Source organism: Apium graveolens, chromosome 4 (genome assembly GCF_009905375.1).
Source record: "Apium graveolens cultivar Ventura chromosome 4, ASM990537v1, whole genome shotgun sequence".
NCBI classification, from domain to species: Eukaryota; Viridiplantae; Streptophyta; class Magnoliopsida; order Apiales; family Apiaceae; genus Apium; species Apium graveolens.
Genome location: NC_133650.1, coordinates 50,348,694 through 50,370,168, shown reverse-complemented (window position 1 = coordinate 50,370,168; position 21,475 = coordinate 50,348,694). Strand labels below are relative to the sequence as shown.

The following is a 21,475-nucleotide window of genomic DNA, read 5'->3' as shown; positions in this document are numbered from 1 at the left end:
TCTGATTTGGTCCTTTCCTTTTAAACGTGATACTCTTGTAGTGCTTTTGTCCGGACTTCTCTATGTCCGGGTGTTTATTTTAATTTGTTCTTGTTGCCTTTGTTATGCTTTTATTTTGATTAATTTTTGTAAGTGTTTGCCTTCCTTAGAAAGTATTCTAAGTGAATGGTGACTGCTTTCGCCTTAGAAAAATTTGAAAATTTTTAAAGTATAACTTTTGCTTATAGTCCGGATTCAATGTTGTTTCCGGACTGAGGTTTCCGAGGTTGCTTTTACTTAGAGAAATAACTCTAAGTAAAATAGGTGACTGGTCCGGGTTCAAGATTAGCCCCGGACTAAGGTTGCTTTTACTTAAAGAAATAACTTTGAGTAAAATAGGTGGCTAGTCCGGGTTCAATGTTGGCCCCGGACTAAGGTTGCTTTTACTTAGAGAAATAACTCTAAGTTAAATAGGTGGCTAGTCCGGGTTCAAGGTTAATCCCGGGATGAGGTTGCTTTTACTTAGAGAAAAAACTCTAAGTGAAAATAGGTGGCTGGTCCAGGTTCAAGGTTGATCACGGACTGAGGTTGCTTGACTGGTCCATGTTCAAGGTTGGCCCTCGACTAAGGTTGCTTTTACTTAGACAAATAACTCTAATTAAAATTAGGTTGCTGGTCTGGGTTCAAGGTTGATCTCGGACTAAAATTGCTTGTAAAAAATTGCTGAGTAAAATAAAAAGTGTTTCTCATTGATTTCAAGTTTGCTTCATACAAAATGTAGATTAATAAAGAGTTTGTTTTCTATAGGCTAAAATTGTTTAGTATCTAGGGTTGCTTTTCTCCTTGCTACTGATAGAACTTTCTTAGCCTGAGTCCATGCCATGTGTTGGGAACTTCGGAGTCATCCATGTTTATTAGCTTGTAAGTTCCCGGTCTTAGGACTTCTTTGACCTTATATGGTCCTTCCCATTTGGGCATTAGCTTGCCAGTGTTTGTAGGATCCGAGACTTCTGTGTCTCGAAAACCAGGTCTCCAACTTGAAAGTTTTTAACTCTGGACTTCTTACTGAAGTGTTCTTTTATTTTCTCCTTATATTTCTCCATCCTTGCTATAGATTGGTCCCAGACTTCGTTAATTAGCTCGATATTTGTTCAGAGTCCTTCTTCGTTTGCTATTTTGTTGAAGTTTTTTGCTCTGTGAGAAAGGGATCGCACCTCAATGGGTAGCATTGCTTCTGTGCCATAGGCTAGCTTGAAGGGAGTTTCTCATGTGCTTGTCTGGGGGCTTGTCCTGTAGGACTATAATACACTTGGCAGTTCTTCTAGCCATTTTCTATTGTTTTCTTTGAGTCTTTTCTCGATGCCTCGGAGCAGGATTCTGTTTGTGACTTTTACTTGACCATTTCCCTTGGGATATGCTACTGATGACTTTTTGTGCTTGATACTAGGAGTAGGAATCAAATTCTGATCTGACGAACTGTGGCCCATTTTCTGATACTAGGACTCTTGGGATCCTGAACCTCATCAAAATATTGTCCATAAATTTTATACAGTCCTGTTGGTTGATTGTCCTCATTGCTTTTGCTTCAGCCCACTTGGTCATGTAATGAATTAAAACCAGCAAGTATCTAAGGTCTCCTCTAGCCCGGGGGAATGGTCCCATGATATCTATGCCCCAAACATAAAATGGGATTGGAGAGAGGACTGAGGAAGGTAAGACTGGGCTCATCCGGGACACATTGCTGATGAGTTGGCATTCCTTGCATATTTTCACGAACTCTACTGCATCCTAATGAATAGTTGGCCAGTAGTAGCCTTGTCTTATGATCTTATGAGCTAGGGCTTTTGCAGACATGTGATCTCCACAGATCTCTTCATGGACTTCCATCAAACAATAGTTAGCTTCTTTTGGGCCGATACATTTCAAAATAGGGGATGAGAAGGTCCGTCGGTGTAGTCCTTCTTCAAGAAAGAACTTGGCTGCTTTGGCTCTTAGTCTTTGAGCCTTTCCTTTATCTTCTGGGAGCTCTCCTTTTTCCATGCAGTTGATGAAAGGAGTCATCCAGTTTTTGTTATTCTCAATTTCCATGACTTCTTCAACTTCAACATATGGTTTTTGCAATTCTTCGAAGTAAACCGAGCAGTCTAGATCTGATGAGTTCCGGACTAGCTTGGACAAAGTATCGGCTTCTTCATTTTCTTCTCGACATATTTGCAGGACTTGATGTCTTGGGATTGATGCTAAGTAGCTTTGAACCGGGGCTTGATACTTTTCCAGAATCAAGTCTTTTGCCACATATTCTCCGTTTGTTTGCTTGACCACAATCTGGGAGTCGATGTAGATATTTAGGTCCTGGACCCTGAGGGTCCTGGAAAGCTTCATTCCTGAAATTAATGCCTCATACTCCGCCTGGTTTATTTCCGGAAAGCCGAAGGATATAGTTGTTTGTATCACGAATCCCTCATTTGAGAATTCTGTAGTAGCTTGTATGAAGCATCAATCCCCCTTATTTCTTCTAGCCCATCTAGATAAAAATTGATGTCTGAGAGTTCTTTGATGTCACCTATAAAAAGTTGATCCTCCTTGTTGAATGTAGGCTTAGGCTTGGAGATGGATTTGAATTAAGGTGGATTAGAATTGATTCCTATGTTTTTTTGTGATGCCCTCCAAACCCTGGTTAGAAGTTTGGGGTTCACAACACACACACACAATATATAAAACTGTTTAGGAAATTAATATATGCAATGATCCGACTTACCATAACCACGGATCACAACAGGTTAAAGTATGCACACAAGCCACAACCTTAATTACATTACAAACGTACCAATCCAAACTACTTTAACTTATGAAAATAAAATATTCTTACAAACTTTCAAACTAAAAACTAAAAAAAAGTCTTCTGCTAGCTTATTCCGCCTCAACCTGGAATCCTAGCTCGTACACTTGTCTGGGGATCCTCGCTACCAACAGTTTCCTTCTTAACTGGAAAAGAATATAAACAGATTCACAAGAGTGAGCTAACTAGCTCAGCAAGTCACAATGACAATACTGAGACAATGATTGAATGAAATGATTTAAAGAATTAAGCTTCATGTTAAGCAATGATTAGAATTTGATATTCACTTTTATTTTAAAACCAAGGTTAGGCTGCTGATTAGTTATGCACTAACCCCGAGCAAGGCACACAACTCTGCTCTATATACTGGATCCAAGGCACATATTGGCCTAATACGACCACGAATCTGGTCTGACCATGAATCTGGTCCACATTTATAAAATAATGCAATTCCATAATAACAACATAATAAACAATGTAAATCAATAAGTAGAATCATAAATAACATTCGTCTCAAAACATAGGGTGTTTCGTAAACACCATAAAGGTATAACAAGATGTTTACAAGGATTGGCTTCTACTCTATAAAATAATCAGATAATATAAGAACAAGGGTTTGATGATTACAAAGTACAAAGCTTTGTATGTTAAGCAAATCCAGATCGGTGATCTATATATGGTGCATATGTATTTGTGGAGTAGTATCGTATAACTGTGGTTCGTATCTGGGTATTCAACAATAAATGGCTAACAAAGAATAAAGCTTACGGCTCAAAGATCAATAAGTAGAATCAGGATTTAAGGTTAAATACTTCAAATCACTTGCAATATAAAATAGAACTATTCCGAATACATATCAGGATTTAGGGTTAAGTACTTCAAATCACTTGCCTTATCTCAACTGGCTTCACTTCACTTGCTCTCGTCTATCGTATCTATTCACTGACTATCTGTTTTCCCTTTCTACGCTTCGCTTCCTCTACTAGACATCATAAGTATCTATTTATACTCATTCTCACTTTATTCTATTCGTCACATAGACGTTATAAGCTTTTATCTACCCACTACAAGAATAATGTCAATAGACATCACACATTAGACATCGGTTAACTTTGCCACTGATGTTAAAAAAAGTATTGACATCACCCCGTGTTTTTGTGATGTCTTTGTTCTTTGTAGACATCGGTTATAATTAAACCGATGTCTAAAATTCACCAAAAAAAAATAATTTCGCGCCCACCTTTTCAATCCCCCGTTAGTGAAATTTTCATTCAGTTTTTAGTTCTACATTCCCCCCAATCCCAAAATTCTCCCCCCTTAACCAAATTTTGGTTCCCCCCAAATCAATTTTCAGACACAACAAAATCAAAACAAAAAACTAAAAACTAAAAACTAAAAAACTAAAAACTAACTGAAATTTTCTCTCTCTCTCGAAGCCCCCCCTCTCTCTCGAACTTCTCTCTCTTGATCGAACCTCTCTCCCCTCACAATCTCTCTGAACTCCGACCATCATCTCACCATCACAATCTCTCGAACCTCTCTCTCTCTCTCTCTCTCTCTCTCTCGAACCTGTCTGTGGAACCTCTCTCTCTCTCTCTCTCCGCTCTCAATCTCTCCGTTAAGCCTCTTTCAGTTAACCTCTCTACTTCAGTAAGTGTTGTATCTACTTGAATCGAACTGGTCTTCTCTGCATGAAGACCAGTTTTAAAAGTTGAGGATTTTTGAATTCAAAGCCCTAATTTTGTAAATTGGGGTTTTATCTAATTCGAAACCCTTATTTTTTTTAATAATTTAATGTCTAAACTTGTTACTAATACTTTTCTTCTTGTTGTATACAGGACCTAATTTGAGAAAAAGATTTAAAGCTTTAGGTAATTTGGGTGTTTTTGGTTGTACATTTGTATTTTTTTATTTTTTTTATTTTTATAAATTAGGTTTTCATTTGTTTGTAATGTTGTGATTTGTTTTTGGAGGACATTAGTGCTGTTTAATTTTTCGATCTTCGGTGAGTTTTCTTTTCCAACTCTGTTTTGTACGCTTATACATTTGATTTATTTTGTTAGTTTTGATAGTGTTTTTTTTGTCTATGTGCTATGTAGTTGGTTCTTATGTTGATCTATGTGTTGTGTATAATATGCATTATGTATTATATGAAGTCTCAGTTTTGTTTTATTTGCAATTATGTGCAGGAGAATTCATTTTGGTATTAGTATGTTATATTTAAATGTAGTCGTGTTCTGAATTTTGTATGCAAGTGTGTGGTTAATTTAGTCATTGTGTATGCAAGTGTTTAGTTGTAAATAATACATTTATAATTTGATAATCTGCATCCGTGATCTGACTATTATACTATGGTTAATTATATAGTGATTATACATTAAGTACTGAATGACTGGTTAATATATAGTACTAGTACTATAATTGAATGTATAATATGAATTACGTAATGCATTACAAATCGATTCATATCATATTATAATAAAATATATAACATTAAAATATATAATATGCATTATGTATAATATGAATTCTCAGTTTTCTTATGTCGTTCATAGTCTGCCCTATGTGTGGATGTCATACTTAAAATCAAGTTAGACTTCTAAAATAAATATTAGACTTATAAAATAAATATAAGCCTTATACAGAATTTTTTAGTGAAATACCAGGTGGTTTTAAATGGATAAGTCTTGGATAAAAGCCGATAGGGATTCTCTACAGTATGAAATTGGTGTTGAAAACTTCTTGATATTTGCCGAGGAAAATGCTAAAAACCCCAAGAAAATTCCTTCTCCTTGTGCACACTGCTCTAACTTCAAAAAGTTTTCTGTGAATATAATCAGAGGTCATCTTTATGAATCAGGGTTTAGTTTAGGATATTCTGATTAGATTTGGCATGGAGAAAACCATGATAATAGTACTAGGTCATCTGTTGGTAGGACTTGTCCTCCCTCGAAGCCCATACTAATTTCAGAAACATTTAACGTGTGTGAAGCAGCCTATAGTAGGGAAGATTCCGATAAAGAGTCAGATAACTTTAAGAGGTTTGTTGCCGATGCAGAACAACCTCTGTTTGAGGGAAATGAGTGTACTAAACTGGAGTCGGTCTTAAAATTACATAATTGGAAGGCTAGGTTTGGAGTTTCCGATAAAGCTTTTACTAATCTGCTTCAATCAATTGGATCAATTCTTCCTAAAGATAACCTGCTTCCGTCTAATATGTATGAAGCCAAGAAAACCTTGACTGATTTAGGCCTCAAGTATATTAAATTCCACGCTTGTCCAAATGACTGCATATTATACAGGGGTCCAATTCTCGAGTCTTCTTCCGGGTGTCCCAAATGCCGTCTCTCTCGCTGGAAAGTTGGGAAAGATGGTGAAGTTAGGGTAAATGTGCCAGCTAAGGTTATGTGGTATTTTTCGATAATCCCCAGATTTAAAAGAATGTTTAAATCTTCATCTACTGCTGAATTAATGAGTTGGCATGCAAATAATCGATCCAAAGATGGAAAGATGCGTCACCCCTCTGATTCTCCTTCTTGGAGAAATGTAGATTGTAGGTGGCCTGAGTTTGGTAGCGAGGCAAGAAATATACGTTTAGGATTAGCGGTCGATGGTATAAATCCATACAACAATGGATTAAATAATCGGTATAGCTGCTGGCCAGTTATGTTAGTAACATATAATCTTCCTCCATGGTTATGCATGAAGAGGAAGTTTATGATATTACCAACATTAATTTCAGGCCCACAAGAGCCTGGTAATGATATTGACGTATATCTCCAGCCACTGATCGATGATTTAAAAAAATTGTGGGAGGAAGGTGAACCAAACGTGTACGACGCCCATACCAAATCCTTTTTCACTCAAAAGGCAATCTTGATATGGACAGTAAATGACTTCCCGCGATATGGAAATTTATCGGGGTGCATTAATAAGGGTTATAGGGCATGTCCAGTATGCGGTGATCAGACCGTGGCTAAATATCTAAGTCGTAGTAGAAAAATGAGCTACCAAGGACATCGTCGGTATTTAGATCTTTATCATCCGTATAGGAGACAAAGGATAGCTTTTAATGGAGAACAAGAATTTGGTTGTGCACCTGAACCACTTAGCGGAGAGGAAGTGTTGGGGCAACAACAGAAACTTAGGTTCAGTTTTGGGAAGGGGGAAGCCAAAAAAGGTGGAGTCTCCATGGAAAAAATAGTCAGTTTTTTTTGAGTTAGAGTATTGGAAGTTTCACCATGTTCGACATTGTTTAGATGTCATGCACGTCGAAAAGAATGTGTGTGATAATATAATTGGGACACTTCTGCACATGAAATTCAAGAGTAAAGACAGCCTTGCCTCGCGTCTTGATTTGGTTGACATGGGAATACGGCCTGATTTAGCTCCAGAAGTAGGTGAGAAAAGAACATACCTACCTCCTGCCCCTTATACTCTCTCCCGGAAAGAAAAACAAACAATATTGGCATCATTGTACGGCATGAAACTTCCATACGGACATGCTTCAAATATAAGAAACTGTGTATCGATGATTGATATGAAGTTGTATGGTTTAAAGTCCCATGACTGCCATATCCTTCTCCAACAACTACTACCTGTTTGCATTCGTTCAGTGCTTCCGATAAATGTTAGGGTTAGTATTATAAGATTGTGTTTTTTCTTCAACTCTTTGTGAAACAAAATTGTAGATGTGTCGAAGTTGAATAAATTACAAGAAGATGTGATATTGACCCTGTGTGAGTTAGAGAAGATATTCCCTCCGTCATTTTTTGATGTTATAATACATCTTATGGTCCACCTAGTAAGGGAACTGCGATTATGTGGACCGGTTTTTTATAGATGGATGTTTCCATTTGAACGCTTCAATAAAATATTGAAGAGTTATGTAAGAAACCAATTCTATCCAGAAGGTTCTATAGCTGAAGGTTACCTCAAAGAAGAGTCAATAGAATTTTGTAGTGAGTTCTATAGCGGGAGTAGTAGAACAGCCGGTCTTCCGAAAGATGAAGAAAAAATTTATGGTCCAATCGGTGGTGTGACTATGAAGTCAGTTGCGGAAAAAGAACGAGATGAGGCTCATCTTTCAGTTCTTCGTAATAATTCAGAAGTGGAACCATATGTTATGTAAGTAAAACATAAAAAGTATACATATAATTGTTAAAGTTGTATTTGGTATAGTTTAGTCGAATCTGATGTAAGTAATTTCAGGTTGCATAAAAAATATTTGGAAGAGATTTATCGAGGGAAAAAGAAGAGTGTACAGTGGCTATTGGGAGAGCACAATCGACAATTTGCCGATTGGTTTGAACAAAAAGTTGCTTTACATTCTTTTTCCTTCTCTTTTATTTTTATAAGTCGTGTTTTTAAATTTGTAGCCACTTATATGTATCAATAAATTATATGTAGGTCAGTACAGAAATGAGGGAGAATGCGGAAGCCGTATCTGAAACTATAAGATGGTTGGCTGGGAAACCTTCATTTTCAGTTTTGACTTACGAAAGTTATGCTGTTGAAGGGGTCCGATACCACACAAAGGATCGAGATAATGCAAGGGTAGTTCAGAATAGTGGTGTCATTAGTTGCGAGGACAATCCAAGTCTCTAGTGCTAAGGACATGAATCCTATAGAGAGTGATTTAAAATTTTATGGGGTGATTAGGGAAATATGGGAATTAGACTACCACGCATTCAAGGCCCCTCTGTTTTTATGTACATGGGCAGCAAGTGACAAAGGTGTCAAGTCCGATGATCTTGGTTTCACCCTTGTCAACTTCAATCGACCAGGTCACAAAAAGAACAAATATGTCTCTGTTGACCAAGTCAACCAAGTATTTTATATTGAGGATCCAGTTGATGCTAATTGGTCCATTGTGTTATCAGCGACAACTCGAGACTATCATGATATTTACAATGAAGATGCTCCTGAAGACACCTCCTGGAACCCTCCCCCATTCTGTTCTAATATCCCTACATGTGACCCTACTAATATTGATGATGCAAGTGTTTGTAATAGAAGAGAAAATGTTGAGGGTATATGGGTCAAAAAGTTATAGGAGTCTAGCTATATATTCTCCTTATTTGTAATTTTTCTTGTTATTTGTAATTTTTCTTGTTATTTGTAATGTATCTTGTGATCTCTGTTTTCTTGTAATTTTTCAATGTAGTTATAGAAGTCTATCTGTAATTTTTCTTGACAATTAAATGAGAATTTTGTTTAATTTTCTGCATATCTGTTAGACATTATACCATGAACGGTGTAGTTGTTCTAATCTGTTAAATATTAGTTAATTTTTCAGATTAGAGGAAGAGGAAAGAATGGCACCAAAAAAGCAAATGTGAAAGCAATCAGAAAAGACTGCATCACAGAATCTTAGCGGTGGAAGCCCCAAGCGGCTGGAGGATGTTCCGAACAATGATGAAAACAATGAAGGGCATGCAATGAAATCTCAACCGACTAACTCAGAACAGACAAATACTACAACTAATACTGCTACAAGGAAGTCTGGGGGTAAGCGAGGCGTATGCGCAATATACAAAGTGATTGTCAAGAAAGCTCGCGGGAAGAAAGTTAAAGTCACTGCCAATGAATGGGGGATTCCTAATGGGGAAACTAGAGCCCGTTTGCAGTCTTACATTGGTATGTTGTCCAGGACTACGATTCCAATCGACATTCCTACGTGGCCAAATGTAGACCCTGAATTAAAATCAAAGCTTTGGTTAGATCTCCAGGTACTAGATCAATTGTAAAAAATTATTATCAAATGTAGATCTTGAATATAAGTTTTTCCTGTTATGATTTTGTGAACTTGTGTTTTTTCAGGCTACCTTCAAAGTTAAACCAGAAATTGAAAACATGGTCCTAAAGTCAGCAGGCTCTAAATGGCGACAGTTTAAGACTGATTTGACGAGAAAGTATGTGCTACCATTTATTGGAGAAAAGAAAAAGCTGAGTAAGCCGACAAGAGGCTATGGTTATGTTAGTAAGGCAACCTGGAAAAGGTTTGTGAGACAGAGGACTGATTCTAAGTGGAAGGTATGTTTTAATTCTGTAATATATGATTTTGGTGATTTTTTTGCATCGTCTGTTGTAATTTTTGTAATCTTGTGACATGTTTTTAGGAAATTCATGAAACACAAAGTGAAAGAGTGTCTAAGAGAAAATATCATCACCGGTTGTCAAGAAAGGGCTACATCAGTTTAAAAGAAGATGATGTGAGAAAAGTTCGTTTAATTGCATAGCTGTATTTAATTTATAATAGGTCAGTCCATAATAAATTAGAGTCCTACATTTTTTAGCCCTGGAGTTATTTGTATTACTGTATTTTATTTTATTTGTAACAGATAAAAAAAGGAAGGTTGAATCCGGGAGAAGAACCGAATAGAGCGATTTTTTGGTAAAAAGCTCGTAAGCGGAAAAACGGACAAGAGGTCGAAGAGGTCGATGAAGATTTGGTTGTTGTATGCGATAAAATTGTAAGTTTTAATTTTGGTTAAATTACATTAAAGTAGGCGAATCAGTAAAATTAGGACGATATAAATCATTAAAGTAGGCGAATCAGTATAAATAGGACCCCTGTCAATGTTTTGTATTGTTTTTTCATGTTTGATTTAGCAAGCTTGTGTAATTTAAATAGGCTTAGTTAATTGGCTTTAATCATATTGATTACAATTATGCGAAATAATTATTATTTATCTTTTACTGAAAACTAGTTAACTCCATTTTGGTTAATTTATTTTCTTTTAATTTATTTTCTTGTTAACAGAACGCATTGTTGGAAAAAAAGAAGAAGGGTGAGATTCAGTTTTCTGGTGCTGAAGATGTTCTGACAACGACTTTGGAGAGTCGTGAGCATTCTGGGAGGGTTCGGGCTGTTGGAGGGTACATCACTCCAAAATAATACTTTAATTTGCCGAGAGAGCCAAAGCTTCGAATCACAAAGGCAGAGTTGATGGCCCGTGATCGACAAAGGGATGAACTGCTTGAAAAAAAACGCAAGCTCTCGAGGCAGAGATTGATCGCTTGAAGTCAGTGATCGAAAGTGGAGGTACTTTTCACTCTCCAATGCCATCTGAAAAGGCAAGTTTTGATCTGGAAAAGGATAAATAAATGAAGTCAAATTCACCACCTGCAAGTGGAGTTGTGTTGGTATATGAAGATGATGACTGTGTTTTTACAGATGGCCCAACTAGGCCTTCACCTCCTGGAAGTCACGTAAGTTATTTTAATTTTGTGAGAAACCTTGTCATTTATCTTACTAAGGTAAATCATTGTTACCTTAATTTTTTAATTTTGTTTATTTAAATATTATAGGCCCAACGATCTTGTGAGCTATTTGTCGAGAGACTAGAGAATAAGGTTGCATTTGGTATGGTATATCCTCGCGAGGATAATTTAACTGATTTGGTACATGGAGTTGATATACCAATTGGACATCAATGTGTCTCCGTTGATGGCCTCATAAAACCAGATGCCTTGTTTCCAGCTGAGACATGTGGTGATGATGTGATGACTGTCCGCGATGCTCTATGATCTTTTTTAGCATGGCCTGAGGAATTAATTAGCTACACAAATATTGCGGTATGATGAATAATATATATGTATAATATTGTCTGAATTTTGAAATTAAATTGTTCATTTCAAGATATTAAAAATTAAGTGGCATGTACATTTTATTTTGGTTTTATATTATCATCAGGTGCAGAAAAAAGAAAGGCCCCGAATAAGTGCTGAAAAAATAAAAAAGAATGACGGGTTGCAGGATTTGAAGGCACAATTTTTTCAAGCAAAGCCAGGTGCGAAAGTGCCAAAGGGCTTTAAGCTGTTGTATAAACATGCAACAACTTGGATGAAAACTACCGGGGTCAGTATCCAGGTTCGATGTGAGCCGAATGTGTTTGGACATGAAAAAATAATTTATTTGTTGCATGAGAATGTTGTGTCTTTATTGGAGTTTGAAATGTTGGGCCAAGCAGTAGTTGCAAGTTACATGGCGTAAGTTACCTTTTTTTTCTTTTTAATGATCATTTCTTTTTAATGTTTGTAATTTTCCAGAACTTGCATTTTAATATCAGCACTCTTTCGATAGGCACTTGCATTCTGAGATTAGTGAAATACCAGAACTGGCGGAGACATTTGCTTTTATTGACCCGGATCCACATATCATGTGAATGCTGATTTTGAAGCATACATTTTAAACCGGTTGAGAGAGGGTAACCCGGATCGCCTATTCTTTCTTCCGCATAATCAGAAGTAAGTACTTATTGTAATACTGAAAATTAAAAATATGGATAGTACAGTACAAACTTCTATGTGATGTGTCCTATCTGTCTTTGTTTTTTTGTGAAAATAGTATGCACTGGATTTTGGTCGTTATCTGGGAAGGGGAAATATATATTCTGAATCCACTACCTCACCCGACACAATTTTCAGAACTAGAAAAGGCGTTATCAAGGTAAATTTTTATTAAAGTAACAGTTTGGTATAATTGCATGCTCATTTATGTACATTGTATGAGATTTTATGTTTTTTATGCAGGGCTTTAAAAAGTTACAACTCTGAAACCGGCAGGGGTAACAAGATGTCCAAGGCAAAGTTTCTTAGTGTAAGTACAATAGATCGAGTACCTAATATTTATGCTTAATATATATGATTTATTTGACATGCCTGATTTGTCTTTTAATTAATGAAATAGGGATCTCCCAAACAACCCGGTGGGATTGAATGTGCGTATGTAATAATACGATACATGAAAGAAATTATCAATGATGACAAGTTGAATTTTGCTAAAAAGGTATTACTTTGACGCTTCCAGTTTGCTATATACTGAGATATGGTTACTTTTCGATATGGTTACTTTTCATTCATGTACTGAATTTTGTTTGTTTGGAATTTGTAGTGGTTGGCCAAGACTCGATCGTGTTACAACATTGAACAGCTAGATGAAGTTCGCATTGAGGCTCTACAGTTCATCCAAGAGCATATCTGATCAATTCTTGTACTCAAGGTCTTTTCTTTTGCGTAGTCGTACATTTGGTAATTTAGACGGTTCTGTGTAGTAAGAATGTAAGTGTATGAATGCTGGGGTTGGTGTATAGGTTTGCAAATGCTGGGGGTTGTACATTTGGTAATATAGATTCTGTAGTTTTTGAATGATTGATGTAGATGATGGGGTTGGTGTTGGCGATTTTTGGATGATTGATGCAGATGATGGGGTTGGTGTTGGTGGTTTTTGGATGATTGAATGGTTAAATGTATGAATGATTGACTGGTTGGATTTGTATGGATGCGTGTTATTCCAATGTTTTAGTTTTGGTTATGTAGTAAAGGACATCGGTTTTATTTATAACAAATGTCTATTAGTAACAAGTACATCGCTTTTTTAGAAAATTAGTGATGTAAAACTTTACACCATTTGGTCTATAAATTTCTTACACATCACTTTCAATTAAGAAAAGCTGATGTCAAAAAAGATAATGTACATCACTTTAAGGTAAAAAACTGATGTCAAAGGAATCCAGGTTCAAGTCTAAATGAAACATAGAAATCACTCTGTTTAAGATAAAACTGATGTCAAGTGACGTTATAAACATCACTTTTAACCAAACAAAACTGATGTCAAAAAATGCAATGTACATCAGTTTAAGGCAAATAACTGATGTGAAAGACTAACATGTTCAAGTCTAAATGATACATAGACATCACTTCAATCTAGAAAAAACTGATGTCTATACGCTTAATTAGACATCACCTTTCATTAATAAAACAGATGTTTAATATGCCATTTTACATCACCTCTGTCAAAATTATCGATGTTTTTGTGACAAAAACCATAGCTCAATATATGTTTAATATGTTTTAATAGGTTTAATTTAGTTATTAAATAATTTTGTTATAGCATTTTTTGAAAAAATCATCACATAGACATCAGTATTTTTCACTAAAATCGATGTTTTTGTGATAAAAACATAGCTCATGATGTGTTTAACATGTTTAATTGGGTGTAATTTAGTTATTAAATAATTTATCTATAGCATTTTATGTAAATAATCAACACATAGACATCTGTTTTTTTAACTAAAATCGATGTCTAATCGAGTATAGATATCGGTTATCCGCCGATGTCTAGAATAGACATCACCGACATCAACATCGGTTGTGAAACAGCATAGACATCGGTCAAAAAGCGATGTCTATGGACTTTTTTCTTGTAGTGACCCTTCGTTTTACCCATATCCGATTTACGGATTGAAAGCTATGACTAAACCACTCAAATAATGAACACATAGGTATATAACACACCGATCAGATTATACATAGCATATAGCATGCAAGGTATTCGATAAAAATATTTTTTCAAAAGGATTCGGGGTTAGAATGATTCTCCCGGTATTTAATACTAATTTTTGAATATTTTTTGGAATTAAAACGGGTACCAGAATCATTTTATAAATGGATAACAAGGTTCGAATACCCGAATCTGACTTTAAAATCATGTAATAATAATTATCTAGCCTTGAACATAATTTAGAAAAATATTTTAAAACTAGAAATCATTTTCCAGAATTTTTAAACTAAAAGAAATAATTAAATCTAATTAAATAAATAATTAAAATTAATTAATAACTAATTAAATCAATTATCAATTAATATTTAAATTAATTGATCAATTAAATAATTAATTATTAACTAAAATTAATTAACTAAATAATTCAGATTTATTTTTGAATTAAAAATTGATAGGGAGAAAAATAAACCCTGGTTGCGCAATTAATATCGCATTAATTATGCCCGGGTTGGGCTGACAATAAAGCCCATTATAAAAAGCTCAAAACCCTGAATATTAGTCAATTTTTTAATTAATTAATATGGGTAAAATCAGCTGATAATCAAAGTCCAAATAAGGATATAATTCCTTGGAGATTGGCCTCCAAGGAACCTCAAGGAATCAATTTTCTACATTCTAGGACTCCAAAGTCTACTCTAAATCTGAGACTTGTCCACCAAGTCTCCTAAACCTACTTCAATTCAAAGGCATCCCATGCCTATATAAGGGGGCTCACCCCACAAATCAGAACTACATTTTTTGACTTGATCCTTGACAAACAGCAAGGTACGTAGGCATCTTGTGAAGGCAGATCGAGTCACGAGACACGAGAGCAGTCAAATCAAGCCACGAAGCGCATGAACCCTAGCAATAAATACACCCTAGTTTTTTATTAATAACATTTGGCGCCGACTGTGGGGAAAATTGTTAGTCGCTAAGCACGCGATAATAATTCACGCAAGTATACGCTATCGCAAGTAATTTAGAATTATTTCTAGTTCGTTCTTACAGAGATTGGTTTGATTAATTTTGTGATTTATGCACTTATGGAACAATGATATGGCTATTATTCAATGCTAAGATGAATAACAATTTGAGTTTTTATTATACTACGATTAACTATTGAGAATTATACTAGAGAACATTAACTAAGAGATTAAAGAGAGTTGAATAATATATGACACAAACATGGGATTCTAACTTCATTAAATACTTCATTCAATAGCCTTTTTGTTCTTAACGTTAGCATGTAATGGTGAAGACACTAATCATATAACACGAAACTGATAAACGCCAACTTTCATTGTAAGAATACCATACTACTAGACATCCATAAAAGAGATAGAAGCTGAATAGACACCAACTATATTGAGACCCTATATGTCTATATAATTTGACAACATAAAGGTTTAATGCATAAGTTATCTATCGTGATTACATAGGGCAAGTAAGATGGTTAAAATTACCTACGAATCATGCATAACAAATACATGAACCTATGCTAGCCTGGCAAGTTCTAAACCCTTAAATTCACTTTCGCTTCATTAAGAATTAACACACTATCTTATAAGTTCGCGACGCTCATAAGATGAATAAGCACAACCAATACTAGGTTATCATGCAATCACACCACACTAAGGCATCGAAACAAGTTAACTAAAGAAATCCATAAATAAATCAGCTAGAACCCCATAATAACGATTAGCCCATAATCGGACTCATCATTAACGTGGGTTCTGATGAAAGCATGGTATAATAAACGTAGTCTTTATACTGAATAAATAATAAACCCAGTACGAAACAAGAGTATATGTTCACGAATAAGAAAACTAGCATCCAAAGTTACAACTTAGAACAAAGAATCACAAGTAGAAACTAGATCTTCTTCGCCTTCGTTGAATTGTGCTAAAACGGTCTTCTTACGCCTTCTCCTTGTGCTCTAGTACGTCTCCTTACAAAAATGACCTTTATTTAGGTATATATAGCAGCCCATGCGTAGTATAAGTCCTCCAATCACAAGCCCATAAGAATCAGGATTCGGAAATCCCGACCCGGCGCGGGCGCACGCTTGATCAGCGCGGGCGCGATGTGTCTCTGTACTTCGGGCGCGGGCGCGTGCTATGACAGCGCGGGCGCGCCGACCTTCTGGGGAAAATTCTTTTTTTCTTCTTTTCTTGCTATAATGATTTGGTCTTCACGAGCTTTATTCCTTAGACACCATCCTAACACCATATTATTATCAAATCAATGCTAATTCACTTGAATTCTGGATTAATGCCTGAAATACAAAAACACTAGAAAACACATTAAAATACCAACAACTTGAGTACAAATACTCCAATTCAAAGCTTATTGGAGCGTTATAAAGTGTCATAAATGCCACTCAACAAAAATATAACAACAACCATGGTGAACACACGGAGCAGAAACAACGCCCCTGAAGGAACACTGGCTGGAACGACCCAAGCAATTTCATCAGTGGTGGAGATACCCCCGCATTCAACCTATGCCTCCACCCAAGGAGGAATTTGGTGGGAGCAACTGAGGCACAACCTCAAGGGACGAATCCCCCGAATCCTCAAGGGATGAATCCCCAATTCCAGCAGCTACATGCACCTGTGAACCCTCAACCAGTTGGGTATGAGTATTCAACAATCGTGATCACAAATCCCCCTTACGGGATGCCCCAATACCCCGAGGTTGGAGGAAGTGGACACTACAATCGGGGTGAGGCACAAGGGCGAACACCCCAATATATACGTGGTTTGGCTCCTATTCCGGAGGATCAAGAATTCTCTGGACCCTATACTGAAAGAGACTCCGAATCATCGGATGATGATGTTGCTCCAAGAAGGAGGCGTGCTGGTAAAGAACGGATGTATGATGCTAACCAGCACCCCAGGAGCACTCGAGGTACGAATCCCCAAGATGTCGAGTAAAGGATCAGGGCTCATGAAGCTGAGATCCAAAGGCTGAAGTGTGACTTGGAGGAGCATCTAACCCCAAGACCCCCACTTTTCATTAGGCAGAGAGACCCTCCTCCAATCATAGACTTGGATGGTCCAATACCAAGAAGGGTTGTTGCCCCAAGGGCTGATCCAAGTGACCTTATGCCCCTAGGAGATCCTGATGATCCAACTCCACCATTCATAGAAGAGATAATGAATGCCCACATCTCAAGAAAGTTTAAGATGCCCAACATCAAAGCATATGATGGTACTGGAGATCCCGCTAATCATGTCAGGACATTCTCTAATGCGTTATTGCTACAGCCCATGAACAATGCTATTTAGTGTCGGGCTTTTCCTCAAACCCAGTCGGGTATGCCTCCAAGGCGGTACAACCATCTACCTCCAAACTCAGTTGGATCTTTTAAGGATTTGAACCAAGTTTTCATCAAGAAATTCATCAGTAGAAGAGTACATGAGAAACGTTCAGCATCTCTCATGAGCATTGTGCAAGAAGTAAAGGAGTCCTTGAGAGACTATCTGAACCGTTTCACAAAGGAAGCTCTGAAGATCCCAGACCTCGATGGCAATGTAGCTACGATAGAACTGCAGCAGGGAACTAGGATGAATTCTTCAAGATGTCCTTAGCCAAGCGCCCCACTGAAAGCATGTTACAGCTCCAAGATAGGGCCGAGAAGTATATCAAAGTGGAGGAAAGCATGAGGAAAACGGTGGTGAACAACAAGCCAGCTGGTGGCAAGAAGCAAAAGAATGATCTGGAATATAATGCCAAAGACAAGTATCCTAGAATCGAGAAAGACGCTGACTCAACCTCGAAGAAGGGAGGACCTGGATAAAAATTTACCGAATATGCTAGGTTGAATGCTCCTAGGAGTCAAATCTTGATGGAGATAGAGAGAGATAGGGAAGTCCGATGGCCTAAAACCTTGAAGGCCGATCCTGCTAAGCTAGACAAGAGTAAGTATTGTCAATTTCATAAGGACGTTGGCCATGACACTGATGAGTGTAGACAACTGAAGGATGAAATTGAGTTCCTCATTTGAAAAGCAAAACTGAGTGAGTATACTGGAGATGGAGGAGATAGGAACAATAATGGAAGAAAGAAATTTGATGATCCTATAAAGGATCAAGATGATCAGGGGAGAAATCCCCAACCTCGGGGGCCGATGATAAACACAATCTTTGGAGAAGCTCAGCCCCGAGGGCCAGTAATAAATACGATCTTTGGAGGATAAACTGTTGTCGGATTATCTAAGAACTCAAGGAAAGCTTATACTAGAAAAGTCATGCACATAGTGGGGGAAGCTCCGAAAAGAGCCAGGACAGGAGTAGCAATGGTGTTTTATGATTTCAACTTGGAAGGAGTCAAGTTTTCTCATGATGATCCCCTAGTCATAACACCCATAATAGGGAACAGTCCGGTAAAAAGAGTCCTTGTATACAATGAAGCATCGGTGGACATCTTACTCTATGATACTTTTATAAGGATGGGTTATAATGATTCTCAATTAACCCCAACTGATATGCCAATATATGGTTTCGCTGGAGTCGAGTGCCCCGTAGAAGGGATAATTAAGTTGCCTTTGACTATGGGTCTGGAACCAAGATAAACAACACATATGTTGAACTTTGTAGTAGTAAAGGCTGGATCAACCTACAATGCAATTATGATAAGAACATGAATACATGCTTTCAAGGCAGTCCCCTCTTCCTACCATTTAGTGATGTAGTTTCCCACTAGTAATAGAATTGGAGAAGAGAGAGGAGATCAAAAGATGGCAATGAGTTGTTATGTGGCCTCCCTTAGGGCAGATGGAGTTGGGTACAGGTATTGCCTATTTAAGACCTAGATACTCGCGAGAATAATGAGAAAAGAGGAAAGCCAGCTGAAGATTTGATCTCGATCCCTTTGGCTCCCGAGGATCCTGAGAAAGTGACCTTCATTGGAGCATCGCTGGAGGAGCCCTTTAGAGGAAAGTTATTGAGGTTTTTATAAGAGAATAATGATGTGTTTGCATGGTCAGTAGCTGATATTCCTGGCATAGACCCAGAGTTGATCACCCACAAGTTGAACGTGGATCCAAATCGAAAGACCGTGAAACAGAAGAAAATGAGTTTTGTCCTGAGAGGCAGGAAGCAATCAAGCAAGAAGTAGAGAAGCTCTTAGAGGCTGGTTTCATTGAAGAGATACAATTTCAGAATGGTTAGAAAACCCTGTTATGGTAAAAAAGGCTAATAAAAAATGGAGAATGTGTGTGGATTTCAGTGATCTAAATGATGCATGTCCAAGGATTGTTTCCCATTACCAAGGATAGATACACTGATAGATGCGATCGCTGGTCACGAGATGCTGAGTTTAATGGATGGATTTAGTGGATACAATCATATCAAGATACATAAGGATGACATCCCCGAGGTATCATTCATCACTGACTTTGGTATTTTTTGTTACCTTATTATGACATTTGGTCTTATGAATGCAGTAGCCATGCACCAAAGGCTAGTGAATAAAATTTTTAAAGAACTTATTGGGAAAACTATGGAAGTTTATGTGGATGACATGTTAGTCAAGAGCCTTGAAATGGAAGATCATGTAACCCATTTGAGGGAAGCTTTTGAGGTCTTGAGGAAACATAAAATGATGTTGAATCCTGCCAAGTGTGCATTCAGTATAGGATTAGGGAAATTTCTAGGATTAATGGTCTTCAAAAGAGGAATCGAGGCCAATCCAAAAATGATAAAGGCTATCCTAGATATAGAACCACCACATTCCATAAAGGATGTTCAGTAACTCATTGGAAGGGTCGTGGCTCTGGGTCGATTCATCTCCAAATCTGGGAACAAGTGTTTGCCCCTTTTCAAGACTTTGAAGAAAGTGAAGGATTTTGCATGGACTGATGAAAGCCAGGAGGCATTTGAGAGATTGAAATAATATATGATGCATACACCGCTATTGGCCAAACCACTTCTTGATGAGACCTTATACTTGTATTTGGCTGTTGCAGAAAATGCCTTGAGCGCGGTATTGGTAAAGGAAGAACTTAAAGTCCAGAAGCCTATATATGATGTAAGTAAGATCCTGCATGGAGCTGAGATGAATTATTTGATTGAAAAGTTTTCTTTTGCTTTGGTAATGGCATCAAGGAAGTTGCGTCCTTACTTTCAGGCTCATAAGATTGAAGTGTTGACCAATCAGCCTTTGAAAAACATTATACACAGTCCCAAAGCCAGTGGGAGGCTGCTTAAATGGTCCATAGAACTGGGAGCATTCGACATTAAGTTCAATCCATAAACGGTAATAAAAGCTCAGACGTTGGCTGACTTCGTGGTCAAATGTACCATACCCAACCAAAAAGTCGGGGGGGGGGGGGCAGGACGATACTGTACCTCAAGACACGGAAGGTAGAAAAGGAAATAAAGAAGAGGGTGTTAAGGAGAAGGAGTTCTGGGTTCTTTATTTTGATGGGAAATCAAAAATAAATTTGAGTGGAGCAGAGCTGGTGCTACAGAGCCCCGACGGTTTCTTAATTGAATATGCTATGAAGTTAGATTTCCCAACTATAAATAATGAAGCAGAATACGAATATCTGATAGCTTGTCTTGGCCTGGAAGGAACATTAAGGGTCAAGAACTTGAAAGTTTGTGGAGATTCAAAGCTTGTCGTATCCCAGGTCAAGGGGGAGTTCGAAGCAAGAGACGAGACCATGGCGAAGTATGTACGTCTAGTGAGAGCTGTGATGACTCAGTTCAACGAGTGTCATATTGAGCACATTCCAAGAGAGGACAATGCTAAGGCAGATGCGCTATCTAAGTTTGCCTCATCAGAGATAGAGAAAAGTTTAGTGAGTGTGTACTTCCGCCTTTTTAAAATACAAAGCATTATTGTTAAGTTAGTAGCCTCTATAAGGCTAGGGACATCATGGATAGATCCCATCAAGGCCCATATTCAAACTAGTTGGCTCACAAATGATGTGACTGAAGCACGAAAGGTTGTTGTGCAAGCACTGAGATATTCCTTGATCGACGGAATTTTGTATAAAAGATCTTATGTGGTTTCTTACTTAAGATGTCTCAGGCCTGACGAGGCGCGTTTCGCTCTCGAAGAAGTACATGAAGGTATTTTGTGGGAAATACTTGGGGGTAGGGCTCTAGCACACAAGATAACCCGTTTAGGCTTTTATTGGCCAAAAATGATGGATGATGCCAAAGAATATGTGAAAAAGTGTGATCGTTTTCAGAAACATGCACCGGTTGTTCGACAGCCCCCCAAAATGTTGACTTCCATAAATTCCCCCATTCACTTTGCTATGTAGGGAATGGATATACTTGGGCCTTTTCCCATGGCCACAGCGCAAAGGAAGT

General features: G+C 37.4%; 3 protein-coding genes across 3 annotated transcripts; 2 read left to right on the top strand and 1 right to left on the bottom strand.

Annotated features, from left to right (window-relative positions):
- Positions 1-1,767: 1,767 nt before the first annotated feature.
- LOC141718540 (uncharacterized) lies at positions 1,768-2,361 on the bottom strand. Its single transcript, XM_074520921.1, has one exon. It carries the CDS (start codon positions 2,359-2,361, stop codon positions 1,768-1,770), a length of 594 nt encoding a protein of 197 aa, XP_074377022.1.
- A 3,133-nt stretch (positions 2,362-5,494) lies between these two features.
- On the top strand, positions 5,495-8,425 carry LOC141718539 (uncharacterized). The gene is made up of 6 exons (XM_074520920.1): positions 5,495-5,660; positions 5,814-6,998; positions 7,078-7,371; positions 7,510-7,945; positions 8,030-8,135; positions 8,228-8,425. The coding sequence occupies exons 1-6, from the start codon at positions 5,495-5,497 to the stop codon at positions 8,423-8,425; spliced, it is 2,385 nt and encodes a 794-aa protein (XP_074377021.1).
- Positions 8,426-20,051: 11,626 nt separating this feature from the next.
- Positions 20,052-20,405, top strand: LOC141718538 (uncharacterized). Its single transcript, XM_074520919.1, has one exon. The coding sequence runs from the start codon at positions 20,052-20,054 to the stop codon at positions 20,403-20,405; it is 354 nt and encodes a 117-aa protein (XP_074377020.1).
- The last annotated feature ends 1,070 nt before the right edge of the window (positions 20,406-21,475 follow it).

Coding starts and splice junctions, on each gene's coding strand:
- LOC141718539 (XM_074520920.1), top strand. CDS start 5,495: ATGGATAAGTCTTGGATAAAAGCCGATAGGGATTCTCTACAGTATGAA. Junction 6,999..7,077: donor GAAGGGGGAAGCCAAAAAAG/GTGGAGTCTCCA, acceptor GACATTGTTTAG/ATGTCATGCACGTCGAAAAG. Junction 8,136..8,227: donor CCGATTGGTTTGAACAAAAA/GTTGCTTTACAT, acceptor AATTATATGTAG/GTCAGTACAGAAATGAGGGA.
- LOC141718538 (XM_074520919.1), top strand. CDS start 20,052: ATGCATACACCGCTATTGGCCAAACCACTTCTTGATGAGACCTTATAC.
- LOC141718540 (XM_074520921.1), bottom strand. CDS start 2,361: ATGAAGCTTTCCAGGACCCTCAGGGTCCAGGACCTAAATATCTACATC.